Raw genomic sequence first — 15213 nt, 5'->3', positions numbered from 1 at the left:
ATAGAGCGTATACTGTGTTCGCACAGCAAAAATCTAGAAAGGAATTTTCCAGAACATGTCCTTTATGTTAAGCCTTGCACTAAACCAGCCTGTCCCCTGCACAGAGAGAGCGAGAATCTACAGTGGTGATGGCCCAGCTGGAGCCCTGAGGGGCAGTGGTGGCCAGGCTCCTACCTCCTCTGGCAGCTCCCGGCCCAGAGCCTAGGATGCACACCTGTTGGGGTGGGAACCATCTGATACATGTCCCAGGTGCTGGCTCCTGTCTGCTCCTCAGGCACTTGGGTCCTAATTGAGAGTTGAGCTGGGAGAGGTCCTGCCAGGAAGGAGGCGGTGCAGCCTCTCTGGATCTGGAGCAGGCTGCTGCTCCCTGCCAGACTGCTTATATCCCAGATGATCTAAGCCGATGAGGCTCAGAATGGGTCATACAGGGTCTTTGGTTGGCTGAGGTTCCATGGAGTTCTGGCCTCCTTGCAGCCAAGAGTCCTGCCCCCTGGGCCGACAGAGGGGCTGGTCTTCTAGAGGCCCTGGCTCACCTCTGATTTAGCCATTCCCATGTTGCACAGGCCTCGGTTCCTTTGTGTGTACAGTGAAGGCTGGCTACGCCTTCTACAGAAGTGACAGACATGAGTGCTTGGAAGGACTGAGCATGCCGAAGCTGCTCAGTGGGACAGAGTTGCCCCTCCATATGGAGCAGCTGAGGAGGGAGGAGGCTGGAGGCTAAGCCCCTGTGCCCTGGCACATGTTGGCCCCTACCAGGCAGGCGCTAGCCTGGGTGCGCTTCTCCTGCCTCCTTCTGTGGGGTCTGAATGACCCATACCCAGGCTTGGGCCTCTTCCCAGCTAAATGCCTCATGAGGAAGTGGGAAGATGTCATCTTGGTGGACTTGCCGAAGACAGTCTCACCTCTGACCTCAGTTCCACAGTGAACTCAGAGTCAAGGTGAGATTTAAGTAGAGCTAAAAGGGGTGCGTCAGGTGCCCCGTGTGGTATCCGGTGAGGAGCTGGAGCCCAGTGAATCCTGGGTCTGGTCCCTGTCTTTCCATCTTCATCTTCACCGCCCCTGTGAGCCTTTCCCTGGGAGTGGGAGGGGCTCCGTGTCCTGAGAGGAGTGCATGAGATGCAGCAGACAGGACCAGTGCATCCAGTGGCCTCTGCTCTGCCGTGAGTGACACTGGGCAAATCCTTTCCGGGCGGGGCTTTCATGGCGATTAGGATGCCCCACTGCCTGGCACTTTGGATCCTATAAAACCAAGAGTTTACATGTCTTCGAATCTGTGGTTTCTGAAATGTTCCCTGTTCCTGTGGGGTGCTCTGTTTGCCTGGAGCCTGTGCCCGCAGGCCTGCCTGCCGCAGGACTCTGAGGTGCCATGTGGCTGTCAACAGGAAGGAAGAATCTTATTATCTTGCCGTGTCTGCAGGGCACATTGCTTGTCACTTGGGCTTCCTGTGCTCTGCTGGCCTTTTGTCTCGGTGGTATTCCTGAGTCTCTGGGCTGGTGGGAGTCTCTGGGCAGCACCTCCATATGCTGGAGTGGGCACAGCAAGGCTCCTACTAGGAGGACTGTGGGCAGAGCAGCACGTGTTTTCTGACTGCTCAGCCTCTTTTCGTTGGCCCTCACGAGGCCTCCTCAACAGTGGAATGTTCACAGAACTGTTGTGTGTCATGTGGGAAAGGGGCCAGGGAGCCACAGTCTGAGCCAGTCCTGGTTCACAAGAGGAGAAAAATGAGGCTTTGACTAGGGAAGATGGTTATCCAGGGAAGGTGACTGAAAGGAGGTCAAGGGAAGTGACCTTGTAGCCACACTGAGGGTAGATATTTTCTCTCCCAAATCCATTGTATTTCAAAGAGAATGACAACAACAACAACAAAAACCCCAAGGCTCCAGGATAGCAGCTGTCTCCATGGAAGGGCTAGAGGCTTCCCTCCCTCACTGGGGTGCAGAATGGGGACAGGAAGGAGAGGGTTCTCAAGGTGTTATGAAGTCTTGGGGACCTCCTGACCCACGCTCCCTACTGGCTCCTGGCTGCCTCCAAACCAGTTACCCCATCCTGTCCTCCAAAGAGCTATCACTGGGAGAGGGCTGGTCCAGGGAGCAGCCTTGTCTATTTCACAGCAGTGGTAACCAAGCCAACCAACGGACATTCATATGTCTGTCCCTCTTGTGGAGATCAGGGAGGGTGGTGATCATGATCAGTCTCCCTAGGTGCTGGGATTACAGGTATGTGCCATCATAGCAGGTTTATATTACCTTTTTTTTACCTCTTGAGGTTTGATTTGATCTTCCACATCTGTATTTAACTTCTTCAATATATGGAATATACTTACAATTGTTTTGTCTACTATTTCTAACTTCTGTGTCAGTTTTTGGTTGAGTGTTATTTTCTCATTTTTTTATGTGTCTAGTAATTTTTGATTGAATACCAGATGTGGTGGATTATGTGTTGTGGGCCCACTAGTGTTTCTTTGTTTGTTCCTTTAAATATGCAATTAAGTTTCTTGGAAAAAGTACATGTGTGCTAGGAAATGAACTCAGGACCTTGTGCACGCTAGGCAAGTGCTCTGCCGTTGAGCTACACCCCTAAGCCCAATTTAAAACTTTGTAGAGCTGTTTTTCTTGATTAGATAGGACTAGAGAGCTTCAGGACAGGTGTCAAACTGGACAGGCCAAATCAAGCCTACTGCAACCTTTGTAATGGAACACATACATACATTCATTATGTACTGTCTATGGCTGCTTGCCTGCTACAATAGCAGATTAGAATCGTTGTGATAGAGAACTCATCACGTTCCATGAAACCTAAGATGTGTACTTTCTGGCCCTTTAAGGGAGTTTTCCTATGCCTGGTTTAGGATTTATTTGCCCACTACTTACACATTACCCTAAGGCAGTCTGTAAGTCCCATGTGTTTCTAGGTTTTCCACTTGGGCTGGGAGTTTCTGGTCCTACATGAACACCAGCAGCCACTCCAGCTGTTCCTTTCTGGTGGTTCTCTTTAAACCTTTTTTTTTTTTTTTTTTCAATGCACTAGCTGCTTATCTCTTAGCTGAGAACTCGAAGGAATCCTGTGTAGGACTCTGGAGCTGTCTGTGCACTTTTTTCCCCCTCCAGTATCATGTCCTGCAAACTTCCTGATATACTCTGAGCAAACCCTGTGTCCTCAGCTGAGGGAGGTCACTTGACTTTTCCCAGGGTGGCCCTCCCAGCACTGCAACCTGGAAGCAGCCAGTGCCTTCTTAGGGCTTGCTGTGTTCGATCCTCTTTTCACTGGACCTCATATTGTCCCTGGCTTTCTAGTTTTTGTCTGGGTTATTATTATTATTATTATTATTATTATTATTATTATTGCTATGGCAGGCAGGTAAAATCAGTTACTGTTACTTGATCATGACTGGAAATGGGAGTCGAATCCCTGGTTTGCTGCAGCCTGTAAGAGTGCCCACAGCATTCCCGTGAGCCGCTTTGGGCCTGCCTTCCTCAGCTCTGAGCTGGCCAGAGGGAAGTGGCAGACAGTGGGTCCTGATTCCTGACTGTCCACCCTGCCTTCCAGGGGCAGTGGTCTGGCTGAACAGGAGTGGGCTGGTGGACAGGGAAGGTGAACGAAGCTGCCGTTTGCTGGGGGCCTGTGCCGGTCCACCTGTGTTAATGCACTCCTCGCCAGTGACCTTGCACAGGGGACTGTTACTTTCCCCAGCAGGAGACTAACACACTTGCCCAGCATTTTCAGCTTTCTAGTAGGAGTGCATTGGAAGTAGACATGACAGACTTTCCCACTGCCTGCACAGCCCAGGTGGGGAAGTGACCTGTCTGCAGCTATCCCCTGTGTTGTGCCCATGTCAAAGCTCCCCTTTGGTGTGTCTCTCCTCTGCTTTCAGGGACATTTGCAGAGAGACCACAGGTGGCTTTCTGAGCACATCCAAGAATGCCTGTGCTCTGGGAGGGTGAGGCAGGTGAGGCCATTACAGGGGGCTTGTCACATGCAGGTAGGAAACCTTCCTACCTAACACCATCTGTTTCAGGGTCCAGGTCTTGGGGAAGACTACCTTCCTGTGGCCTCTCCAGAATGCATGAGTGTTACGTGCTGCAGCCAGATGAGCAGGGTAATGACAGAGAGGAGCTGAGCTGGTAGAAGAGCTTGACTTGGGAGGGATAGGAGTTGTCCAGATAGAGGCAAACTTGGTAATTGGCCTTCAGGGTGGCAGTCTGCGTGGGAAGCTGGTGGGTCAAAGCACGCCCTTTGGGGAGAGGGACTGCAGGGCCTGGGCTCCCTGGAAGAGGCTGGGTCACACACCAGCACTTTTCCAGTATGTTCAGCCAGCCCGTCTCAGCCCGCCCCTCCTCCCAGGCACTGCCAAGGCCTGTCCCACCCACTTGCCCTGTGAGGGCACTTTTGATTCATACAGTGGAGTCTGGTCACAGGGAGGCTAGAAAACCCGGTTGTGGGTGCTGGGAGGTGCAGGCTGGTGTTGACACCTGGCAGGGCAAGAACCTGTGGGGGGGGAGGTGGTATGGCCACCTGCACAGCCTCTCACAGGCCTGTGGGCGCAGCGAGATGCCCCAACCAGCCCAGATAGGCTGTGCTGGGCTCTGGGCAGGGCACCTGGGCACGGGGATGGGTCCTTTTGGTATGGACATCAGTGAAGAAAGGTCTTGAACACTTTGTCCACTACCCCATTGTACCAATGAGGAAACTGAGGCCCAGAAAGGGGGCACAGCTCACTCACAGTCCAGACTAGAACTCAGTACCAGCCTGAGCCTGCTCTGTGTTTGTTGGGGATAGCATTGAGGCTGGGGCTGAGGGAAGTGCCTGGTCCCTGCTCTATAGGGGCCAGCTCTGTGGTGTTCAAACAAGATAGACCCGAGTAGTGGGACGGACCCAGGCTCTTACTTGGGAGAGGCTGTCACTGGTGCTTTCCCTGATCCTGCAGTTGCTCCTGGGCTGAGCCACTCTGTCTGGTTCTCAGTTGCTGAAAGCTCCCTGTGACCTGCCCTAGGCTGAGCTCTTGCTGGACTGTGTTTTGGATGAGCTCACAGGGTCATGAGTTTGGCCGGGCTGTCCAGACAGGTATTAGGCAAGACAGTGAATGTATCCATGCCTCAGTTTCCTCATACATAAAGTGAGGAAAAGCACCACTGCTTGTAGACCAAAGCCGGTCGAGGTTGTCAAGCTGAGCCGTGGAACTGCACATGTTGAGGGTTGCTGCGTGGGCCTGGTTCTAGCCTTTAACACTGACTCTGGTCAGCTGTCCTGTCTACAAAATGGGGAGGGCATGGCAGGTTCAAGGGCCTCTAGGAGACCTCTGTGGCGTCACTATGACAGGCCAGGCTGTGGGAGGTAGTGGGGTACCTGGTACCCCCGTCATAGCAGCATTCCAGATCCAAGCAGTACCCCCTGTGCCCTGCATCAGCTAATGTCCGGCACAAGCCCTCAGCTGACCAACCCAACACTAAGCCCGGTACCTGGGGAAGCAGCATTCAGCACAGGGTCCCCTGGGGTTCCCCTAGAGGGGAGAGGCACCACCCTGACAGCAGGCAGTCCCTGGATCAGGCACCCTGGCTGGGAGGGCGATGTGGGGAACAGAACACATGGTGCCTCTCCTGCCAGAACATGTCCTGTAGCCCAAGCCCAAGGCAAGTTCCTGTCTGCCATGGCACCCCAGACCTGAACCACCCCTGACCGATCTGGGGGTGTAGAGGGGTGCAGGCATGCATCTGGGATGAAGCTTGCTAGCTATGTCTTGATGAGGCCCTTTTCCAGGACAGCATGCAAGACTGTTTGCCTGCTTAGGAGTGGCTCATCCAAGGGGGTCATGGGTGGAGTGGCTTGGGAGTGGTGGGGTCCCTGGCAAGGAGTTACACTACTACAAGATAGTAGTAACTACCCTGTTCCCAAACCCAATCTCATCATCCTTAGCTGGTGGTGAACTCCAAGGTCATTGGGAGCCCACCTAGCTGACATTGTTTCTTGTGTCCTTACACTCACCTCCTCCCTCGTCTCTGGCTTTTCCTAGAATACCTCCTGACTTGGGAAGCTCACTCTGTGTTTGGTCAGCTCTTGAGAACAGAAGGCACTTCCTCATCTGGCACTGACTTTTCTTCCATTTAGCTTACTTCTGTTCATCCCAGACCCTGTCCCGATTGATCCTCTGCCCCTGACAGCCTTGCAGAGGCCCAGAGACAGTGAGCTACTACCCCAGGGGATAGAGGGTACCCTAGGCCTTGGCATCTGCAGAGTCCTGGCAGATTCCACCCTCTGGGAGGACCAGCACCTGCCAAGCCCTCTGAGCATATGTGCCAAGGGAAGGAGTGGGGACCAGCCCTGGCCTGAATTGGGGGTGGGTTCAGGATGTGCCCTAACTTGCTTTGTGCCCTCCAGCCAGACTAATGACCTCACTGAATCTCAGTTTATCCAGCTGCATGCTGAGATCTCACTTCTGTGGAGCTTGCAAGAGACTAGGGGAGTGAGGATGGAGGCTACTGACCTGAGAACTCCCTTTGAGGCTAGTGGTGGGAAAACAGTAGCACCTGAGTGCCTGTGAGGTGCTCCTCAGGGGTCTTTTCACTTGCTGCTTATCTCTGTTGCCTGGTTTTTGCAAGAGATGGGGCTGGTATTGATGCGAAAACAGCCCTTGGAGGTCAAGGGTCTTCCTCAGGGTCTTCACACAGCAAGTTCAAGGCAGGCCAGGTGTGGAACCTTCCCCTTGCAGGAATTTGGGTATTGGTGCCAGATGAGCACTGGGTGTCAGCAGTGGCCTGAGGCCAGGGAGGAGTCCCAGTGGGCCTGCAGGGGCCAGCCTGGTGATCTCACTTTGTAATGTGCAGACACGTCCATAGCAGGCTCCAGGTTGCCTCCTGTCACCCATGTATATGGATCCTAGGGAAAGGAGCCTACCGGGCCACCCTCACAGTGAGGTTCAGTGAGCTTGGACTCTTTGCAGGCCTGGGTAGATGCCAGTCCAACTCTGTCCCCAGCTTTCTGTGTGGCCTAGGACTCTTCCTGTTATCTCTGTTTAAGGGTCCCTGGGAAGTTGTCATCCCCGGGGCAATGGGCCACCCTTGGGGGAGCCCCTCTAGTGAGTGGAGATCTGGCTGACTCTAGCATTGGGTAGCTATGACAGGAGCCCATCATGGTCTGACTGCTCTCCTGTGCCACCTGGGGGCCAGGGAGGGGAGAGGAAATGGGCAGAGACCAAAGACCATGGGCCTGACCTACTCCTCTCTGCTTCCCCTGCCTTGTGCCCTGAGGACTCTCAGGTGAACACTTGGGTTTGGCCAGGCTGGGGGGTGGGAGTGGTGGTAGATGCACTTTGGCCTCAGGGGCCCCATCCTGAGCCAGGTCCAGGAGAGTGGAGATCACCTGTGGTGGGGACAGATGTTGTCAAGTGAGAGGAAGAGCACACATGCTGGTTTGGGCTTTGTCTAGGCTACACAGGAATAGTGGTAACAAAGGAGGCCTGCCCTCGGGAGGCCCCAGTGAGTGCTGCTGACACATTTGGGTTGTCTCTATGTGACCTGCCTTGCCTTGGGAACGGACCAACACAGGGCCCCTGGGGAAGGCCCTCCTGAATGCTCATGGGGGCAGGTGACAGCGAATCCAGGGGAGGAAGGAGGTGCTCTGGGGCAGCTGTGACACCTGCAGGGACCTGCACAGAGACCCTCCTTGACCCCTGACCTTTGCAGACCCTCTGTGGACCCTGTGCCCTGTGGTGGCCTGCTCTTCTCTCTTTGCCTGCTCCTCACTGCGTGTCCACTTAGCTCTGAGTTCTGTGGCCTGTGGTACAGAAATAGTGGGCACTGTGCAGGCGTGTTCCATCATGCTGCCTGGAGAGTCCAAGACTGTGTGCCCTGATGTCAAATCCTTGTTCAGAGAGGCCCCAGCCTGTCACTCCACTGCCATGGCCCGAAGCTGCTGGAGGCGGGGCTGACATGGGCACTCCAAAACAAGTGTGATGTGGCGGGGGGTGGGGGTGGTGGTGGAAGTGGGGGTGGTGCAGGGTGCATCCTCCTATGATGCCCTGTCAATCTGCTGCATCTGACAGTCTGTTTCTGTCCCCAGGTGATAGCTGTGGTCATGGACATGTTCACTGATGTGGACATCTTCAAGGACCTGCTAGATGCTGGCTTCAAGAGGAAGGTGGCTGTGTACATCATTGTGGATGAGAGTAACGTCAAGTACTTCCTGCACATGTGTGAGCGGGCCCACATGCACCAGGGACACCTCAAGGTGAGCCAGCTCCCGCCTGCCTGGACAGCTGCAGGGCAGGGCTCATTCAGTTAGTCCACAAGCAGTTTGAGTACCTGCTGATTGTGGATAGTCTGTCCCCAGCACCAAGAGTTCAGTGATCCCAGAGCTGTAGGCCAAGCAATCCCAGGGCTTGAATGTCCTGAGGGATGGGATACTCACTGCCTCCAACTGGGAGATAAGATAAGCACTGATTAAGTGCTTGAGGACCTGGTGCTAGAGCTCAGGCCAGGTACTGTGTCACATTTTGTTTCAAAGTAGCTCATGCCCCAGTGGCTACTCATATACCTCCAATGCGGGGTGTGCGTGCAGCTCCTCCTCAGACAGCTCATGCCTTAGCTGGAGAGCTCCGACTCCCAGAAGGTCCATTCTTAGGTTCCACACAAATCTGTCTCCAGGTTAATGTCCACTCCCTGGTATCAGCAGCTGACTCAGACAGAAGAAGCTCCCGCAGGCCAAGGGCAGAGTTGAAGTGGATTGGAGGTGTGTGAGCAGGGTAGAACAGACCTTGGGGATGGGAAGACACTGGGAACAGAGGTGCAGAGGAGAAGACTCCCGCAGGGTTCTCAGCACTGCTTTGCTGTGTCTCCTTGAGCTTGCTGCCTCCCTCTCTGGGTTTCAGGATTTCACTGGCTTAGAGGAAGAGCAAATGAACCTGTGTGCTGGTCCCCTCCATTCAGACATCCAGCCACTGCTGAGCACCTGCTGTGTGCCGCATGTTTCCCTGAGGGCAGATCAGTCTGCCTCCATAGCAGGCCATGTGCGTCTGGTCCCATTGAGGCACTCCTATGGGTTGACATAGTTGATCCTCACAGTGAGCTAGTGAGAGGGGGCTGTCCTTCCTATTTTGGAGATGAAGAAGTGGGTGCCTGTCCAGGAGTCTCCAGTGGGAACCAGCCCCCACATGCTCAGGCTTAGTTCCAACCTCTGGTGGGTCTGAATCCCAGAAGGGGCAGCATAGGCTGGTTAAGGAGGGGCCGAGCTCTAAACCTGTAATTTGTAGCCATTTGTTAATGCCCCCACTCCCCAGCTGAGTCCTTTTAAGTGGGTGTGAGCTCTCTGCAGTGAGTCTCTAATTTCAGGGACATTTTCATGTGGTCTTCCTGGTAGGCCGCCCCTGAGACCATTGCCCGCTCACCATGTAATTAGCACTGGGAATGAACTCTGGTGGCAGACAGCTCACATCACAGAGAGCTTCAGCGTGTGAAGGTGACTCTCAGAAAGTGATTGCAGAGCCCCCACTGCCTGTGTGCTTGCCGTACCCCAGCAGGTGCTTCCTGTGTCCCACTGTCCCTCCACAGTGAGATGCAGAGGCAAGGGCAGAGCCCCAGGTGCTGAGGGGTCCTAATCCAGGGCCCCGAACCCATCTCAGCAGAGAAGCCCTGGGTGTCCCTATGCCCGAGCTCCCAGAAAGTGGAAGGTAGTGGCCAGGGCAGGGTCTCTGCCAGTGGCTACTTTCAGGCCTGGTGAGCCTGAGCCAGAAAAGCCCTATGGTCATCTGAAGTAATTTCTCTCAGGACACGTGGGGAAACTGAGGCACGAGGGAGGCCCAGACTTGGTCTGCATTTTTCTAAGTCAGGGCTAGAGCCTAAAAATCTAGGAGCGAGCAGTGGGCTCTCGCAAGAAGGGTAACTCAGGAGACCCTGGTGCTGCTCAGGGTCTTCCTAATTCACGGTGGGACTTCTATACATGGGTCTCCTCACCCTGTGGCTGGCTCACCCCCATGCTTTTAGGTGAGACAAAAAGGCTGCCCACTGAGCACAGCTGCCCATCTGCTGGCTGTAAAGCAGGGACCTCAGGCCTGCCTGCCTTCCTTCCTTCCTTCCTTCCTGATCACTGGCCCAGCAGTTGGCGCGTGACCATTAGGCACAGAGAGAGCAGCTGACGCTGTGGTTCTGCTTGCCTGCCGTGTTCCAGTACCTTGCTCTCTGGTCAGGTGACAGGGTCTGCAGGAGCAGAACACCTGTATGGAAGAGTGTGACCTGGCTTCCTCATTCTTGCTGCTGAGCTGGCTCCCCTTGAGCCCTAGGCTTGTGGCTGGAGGCTCCTGGGAGCCAGTTCCCACCAGGTGTCACCTTGTTGAGGACCTGCCTAGCCTGCTTCCCTGCCTGCAGGCTGGCTGGGCCTGGACCTGTCTTGAGAGCACTACCTTTGTGGCTAATCCATAGCCCGCCCTTGGCCACTTGCTGCCCCGGCCCAGCTCTGTGCCGACCTGTTCCGGATTCATGGGACCCAGGGTACAGCTTAAGCCTGCTGGGGTCATATTTGTGACTATGGGATGTCAGCTGTCAGTCTGGAAGGGCACTAAGAGCCAAGCCTGAGCCCAGCCTTGCCACCTACACAGTAACCTTGGGCAGTCATTGAAACTTCCCAGGCCTCTATTACCTTGTTGAAAAATGGGCTTATTGTCAGTTATTCGGCAGAACTCCTGGAAAGAGTAAAGAGACTGGGGAAATGAGTTTCCTTCTTGTCTTGTCTTTGGGAACAGGCAGGGTTCCTTTTGTGAGATCCCAGCTCTGGTCTCAGCACGAGTCTGGCTAGGAAGAACCTTCCTTCCTAACCACCTCCTAAGCTTTAAGCCATTGCCAGCCAATTCCTGGGGGTAGGGGGCAGTGCACAGCTTCTCAGGTGTGCAGCCCCGGTGTCTCAGCACCTGCCCACTGCTCAGGTGGCCCACAGTATCACAGATGAGGAAGAGGCCTTGGGAAGAGCACACAGCCTTTCATCCCACCCTGTTCCCCCAAGGTCACAGGGCCACATTTTGGTGTGCTCCTAGGTGCTGGGGATGCACCAGGGCCAAAGGGTACCAGGCTGGGCCTTGAGGCTCTTAGCTTGCACTGAAAAGGAGTCATGAGAGGCCTGACCAGTATACAAAATTACTTGGCGTTGTGTGGCTAAACTGGAAAAACCAGCAGCTACTTTAGCAAAGGCTGAACCATTTCTGTTGGAGGAGGAAACTCAGCAGGTGACCGTGGGAAGGTGCATGGTGAGGACACAGAGTGCAAGGTCTCACCTTGGACAGGCCTGCAGCTGCTCCTGGACTAATGGGAGGTGGGAAGGCTTCAAGATGCATCCTGAGCAGGCCTGGCCTGGGAACATGCGGCCAAGCCAGGTGTATGGGATCAGGAGACAGAGGCTGCCCCCATCCTCCCCGGGTTTGCTGGCATTTTGCCCTCTGTAATCCAGACCAAGGTCTATGAAGGACCAGAGCATACAGCAGGGATTCTTAGCCAGGGTTTGCGGAGGTCTGTCCCACCTTGGGCCATGTCCAGAAGCATATCTAATTGTCACAGATCAGAGTACTAGTGGTATCCAGTGGGTAGAGCCCAAGGAAATTGTTAACATCCTGCATGCCCAGCATGGCTCCCACAGCAAAGCTGAGCAACTCTGGGCTAGGGAAGAGGCAGGAACACTTGGACAGAGGTGTACAGTGAAGCTGGCTCAGCTCTGTCCTATCATACGCCCCCATCCTATTGCATGACCAATCCTAAAGATTGGTCACTGAGGACTTCACATCCCAGCATCAGGACAGCTTGGGAGTCAGGATGAGTGTCGAACCTACACGTGGCACAAGAAAAACAGGACCCATAGAGAGAGGGGAGGCCACCTCTGCCCCACAGTCCTGCCTCCCACTTGAGTCTCTGTGGTCTTCTGTGTGCGCACTCCTGACCTGGCCTCACCAGAGGCTCAGGCTGGTCAGGATGTGTCTTGGGGACTCCTCAACCTGCTTCAGTCTAGGAAATGCTGTCAGATAGTGGGCAGCTGAACACCTGCCTGCAGGCCTTGGGATGGGGAAATGTAGGCAAGTCTCTTTCCTTCCCTGAGCCCCCACCTGCTAAGCACACGGACAGTTCTGGGGTCCCTGAAGAGTCTATGTCTTCCCAAATGTTTTCTGTTTCCATGTATCAGTCCCCCACCACATGGTTGTACTCACAGTTCAGGTCCCCCACTCTCATGGGACACCCCTTCACTCCCATTCAGTGGCCATCTCCTGGGACACTCTGTGTGGCTACTCCATCTACATGGCAGTCCTGGAGCACAGGAGGGCAGGCCTATTTCACAGATGAGAAAACCAAGGCACAGAGAGGCCTGATTGGCAACTATTTGACACTAGGACTGAGCAGTATTTGGCCAGAGTTTGCAAATGCCCAGATCTACCTGCTCCAGTCTTAGTTGACCTCAGGGGAGAGTCATGGTTTTGTGACTCAAGTGGGCCCAGAATGGGTTCAGGGCAGGCTGTGGTAGTCCACCCAGCTGTGGTGCCATGTGCATTTGGTGTGGAAGCTGCCTTTTAAGAGCAGATGAGGAGCTGCCTGGCCACCTCCACCCACCCTACCCTACTCTGACCTCCTGAAGTGTCAAGAGTGCCCAAGGAGTTGCCCTGGCACCCACTTGGGGCATCCTTGTGTCCCCTGCCCATCTGCTCATTCTCTGCTGGGGGTATTCCAGGACCTGAGAGACAATGAGGCTTTGTAGATGCCCCACCTCTGCTCAGACACCTGAGACGTTACCTCATCTGGCCAGGCCTATGGGGTGGGGCCACCCAGAAACAGGCCAGGAACAGCCCATGAGGCAGGAAGTAGCCGGGGAGAGGGCTGCTGCAAGCCCCCACCTGCTGCCAAGCCCCAGCAATAGTGAGATTCAAGATTGGGGCAGACCTCGGTGTGCAGACAGCGAGTCAAAAACCGGGAGTACTGGAGGCTTTGCGTCACACACCAGGCCAGCAGCACGACTGTGGGCTGCTTGTCGTGTGCTACTGAGTCACTCTGAGATGTAAGCGTTGGCTCCCTCAACGCTTCACTGGACAGAGCTGGGGTGAGGTGTGGAGGCTGGTGGCTGAGGCGTGTGGTCGCAGCAGTGTTGGGCTGGAAGCCACAGGATGCTGTGGAGCTGGCTGCGGTTTGCCACAGATGATGGGGGAGGCCTCCTAGATCTTTGTTCTGACCTCTGATCCCCAAGCGTGTTCCATGTTGGGTACAAAGTCACAGGTGTTAATTGTCCTGGGCCATGGCCAGCTTCCTGTTGAACTGGCTGCACGTGGACAGGCATCGCACGGGTTGGGGGGCCAGGGAGAGCCACCGGGCAGCAGAGCCTATCTGCCTTCTAGGCTGGGCACAACGGCAAGGTGACTACTCATCCCACAGCTGGGTGGGCATCACGTGGGGACTCCTGGGAGCCCATCCCTATCAGGTCCTCAGACACTGCCCTGGGGCCACCCTCGCCAGAAGGGTGGGGGAAACTGGGGTGCAGTGGACACCTTCTCTCCCAGGTCTCCCTCTGCCTCAGTCCCTGTTCCCCGCACTCGTTTCATACATCCTCCCCTGAACAGCCAGAACTGTCCCTGATGTGCAGATCCTCCTCAGCACCCTCCGTTCCCATCTTCCATGGCTCCTGACTTCCCAGTCAAGCCCAGGCACTTAAGCAGGTATAGGGTCTTTCGTCAGCTTCCGGCTCAGCCCGCTCAGCAGGCTCCTGCACCCGCCACACCTCCTGAGGCACTCTCCACTCTTATAAAGCCTGCCCCTCGTTCCAGCTTTGCATCTCTGCCTGGGAGCTTTGCTGTCCTCCCCTGACCCACGTCATCCCTTCCCGGGAGTCCTCCTGGCCATGCCGGGGGCGTGTTTCCTCTGCAGTCCTGGCCATTCTTGAAGGCTTGCCTCCTCTCACCTCCACAAGATACTGCCACCATCACACTGTGTTGGCTGCCAGTGGCCTCGGCACGTGTGGGTGAACAAGTGAACATGTGGGCAGTTAATGAGCTGGGGCCAGTGAGTGGGTGAGGGGACAATAGGTAAGTCACAGCCCTGCCTGACAAAGAATGTGTCACTGCCGAGTGCCCGAAGGTGTCACACAGCTACTAGGAGGGAGGGAGACTGCTGTCGGAGGAGGTATGTCAGCAGACGAGGCAGGATGCTCTTAAGGGGGTTTCCCATCCTGGGTGGTATCAGAATCTCTGGGGTTTGAGTTAAAACTGAAACTTCCAGTTTGACCTCACACTTCCTAAATCAGACTCTCTGAGGGGTCTAGGAGCCCTGGTGCAGTTTGGACTACATGAGCCCCTGCCCAACTGAGGTTCCGCTTTGGGAGCCCTGGTTGCTCCTCCAGGCCTGGCTTTCAGCCTGCCTTTAGGTGTGCCGTGTGCCTGCACTGGCTCACAAGGAGAAGTGGCTCAATCCAGGCCCTCAGCCACGGCCAGAGATGCCACACTGGGGAGAGAGGTCCCTGACGCCAGGCCTAGGGAAAGGCCAACACTTGTACCTGCTCTGACCTCTTTCATAGTGCCCCTGTCTGGGTCTCCATCCCCTTCCCTGGTCTCTGAGGGCTTTTCCACCTGCTTCTGAGCTGTGTGAGGAATCAAACCTCACTGACCATTTACCAAAACTATCCTGGAGGCCAGGCAGTGTCCTGGCCTTGGGGAAGCAGGGAAGCTTGTTTTGAGTCCTGCCTGGAGGGAGCAGAGCCAGCAGGGATAAGGAGAAAGAGAAGAGGCCGGTCTGGGCAGTTATCTAGAAGGTTGACCTGCATGGTTGTCATGAGAGCAGGACCCAGATTGCTTAGGACGGGTCCTCTTCCTGTCGCTCACCACTTTCTTGTCTGTCCTGGTCACACAGTTCTCACTGTTCATGGAACCAATATAAAAATCTCCCTTCCCCTCAACATCTGATGGAACCAGGCTGAGGCTGAGGCAGGAGATTCTGGAGTTAGAGATCAGCGTGTGCACCATAGTGAGACCCTGACTCAACAAACAACCAACCCCGTGCCACCGTCCACCTGCTGTAGCAGCGTTTCCCAAACTGGTCACACAGGTCTAGTCCTCCTTAGTGCTATTCTGCAGACATCCTTTGGACCACAGCTGAGTCCTTCCTGGCCCAGTCTCTTCATCACCAGTGTCAGGTCCCTGCATGGCCCCCTTGGATCCTGGAGTTTCAGGGACCCACAGCCTCTGGGCAGGCCTCACAACCCCTTCCTCATCC

At 55.1% G+C, this 15213-nt stretch overlaps 2 protein-coding genes across 2 annotated transcripts in view; one reads left to right on the top strand and one right to left on the bottom strand.

The window, feature by feature from the left end:
- The window catches only part of Slc5a10 (solute carrier family 5 member 10), a 74444-nt gene that overhangs the window by 18872 nt on the left and 40359 nt on the right, over positions 1-15213 (bottom strand). The window lies entirely within an intron of this gene.
- Fam83g (family with sequence similarity 83 member G) overlaps positions 1-15213 on the top strand; it is a 29752-nt gene that overhangs the window by 5380 nt on the left and 9159 nt on the right. Inside the window, exon 3 of the mRNA XM_003465222.5 lies at positions 8054-8221. Within this exon, the coding sequence (XP_003465270.1) occupies positions 8054-8221 (168 nt within the window). The remainder of the gene's footprint in view (positions 1-8053; positions 8222-15213) is intronic.

Source organism: Cavia porcellus, unplaced genomic scaffold (genome assembly GCF_034190915.1).
Source record: "Cavia porcellus strain 051 isolate PalLab524CR breed Dunkin Hartley unplaced genomic scaffold, mCavPor4.1 scaffold_32, whole genome shotgun sequence".
Lineage (NCBI taxonomy): Eukaryota > Metazoa > Chordata > Mammalia > Rodentia > Caviidae > Cavia > Cavia porcellus.
The sequence above is the reverse complement of the archived record's forward strand: the minus strand, read 5'-3'. Positions and strand labels throughout refer to the sequence as shown.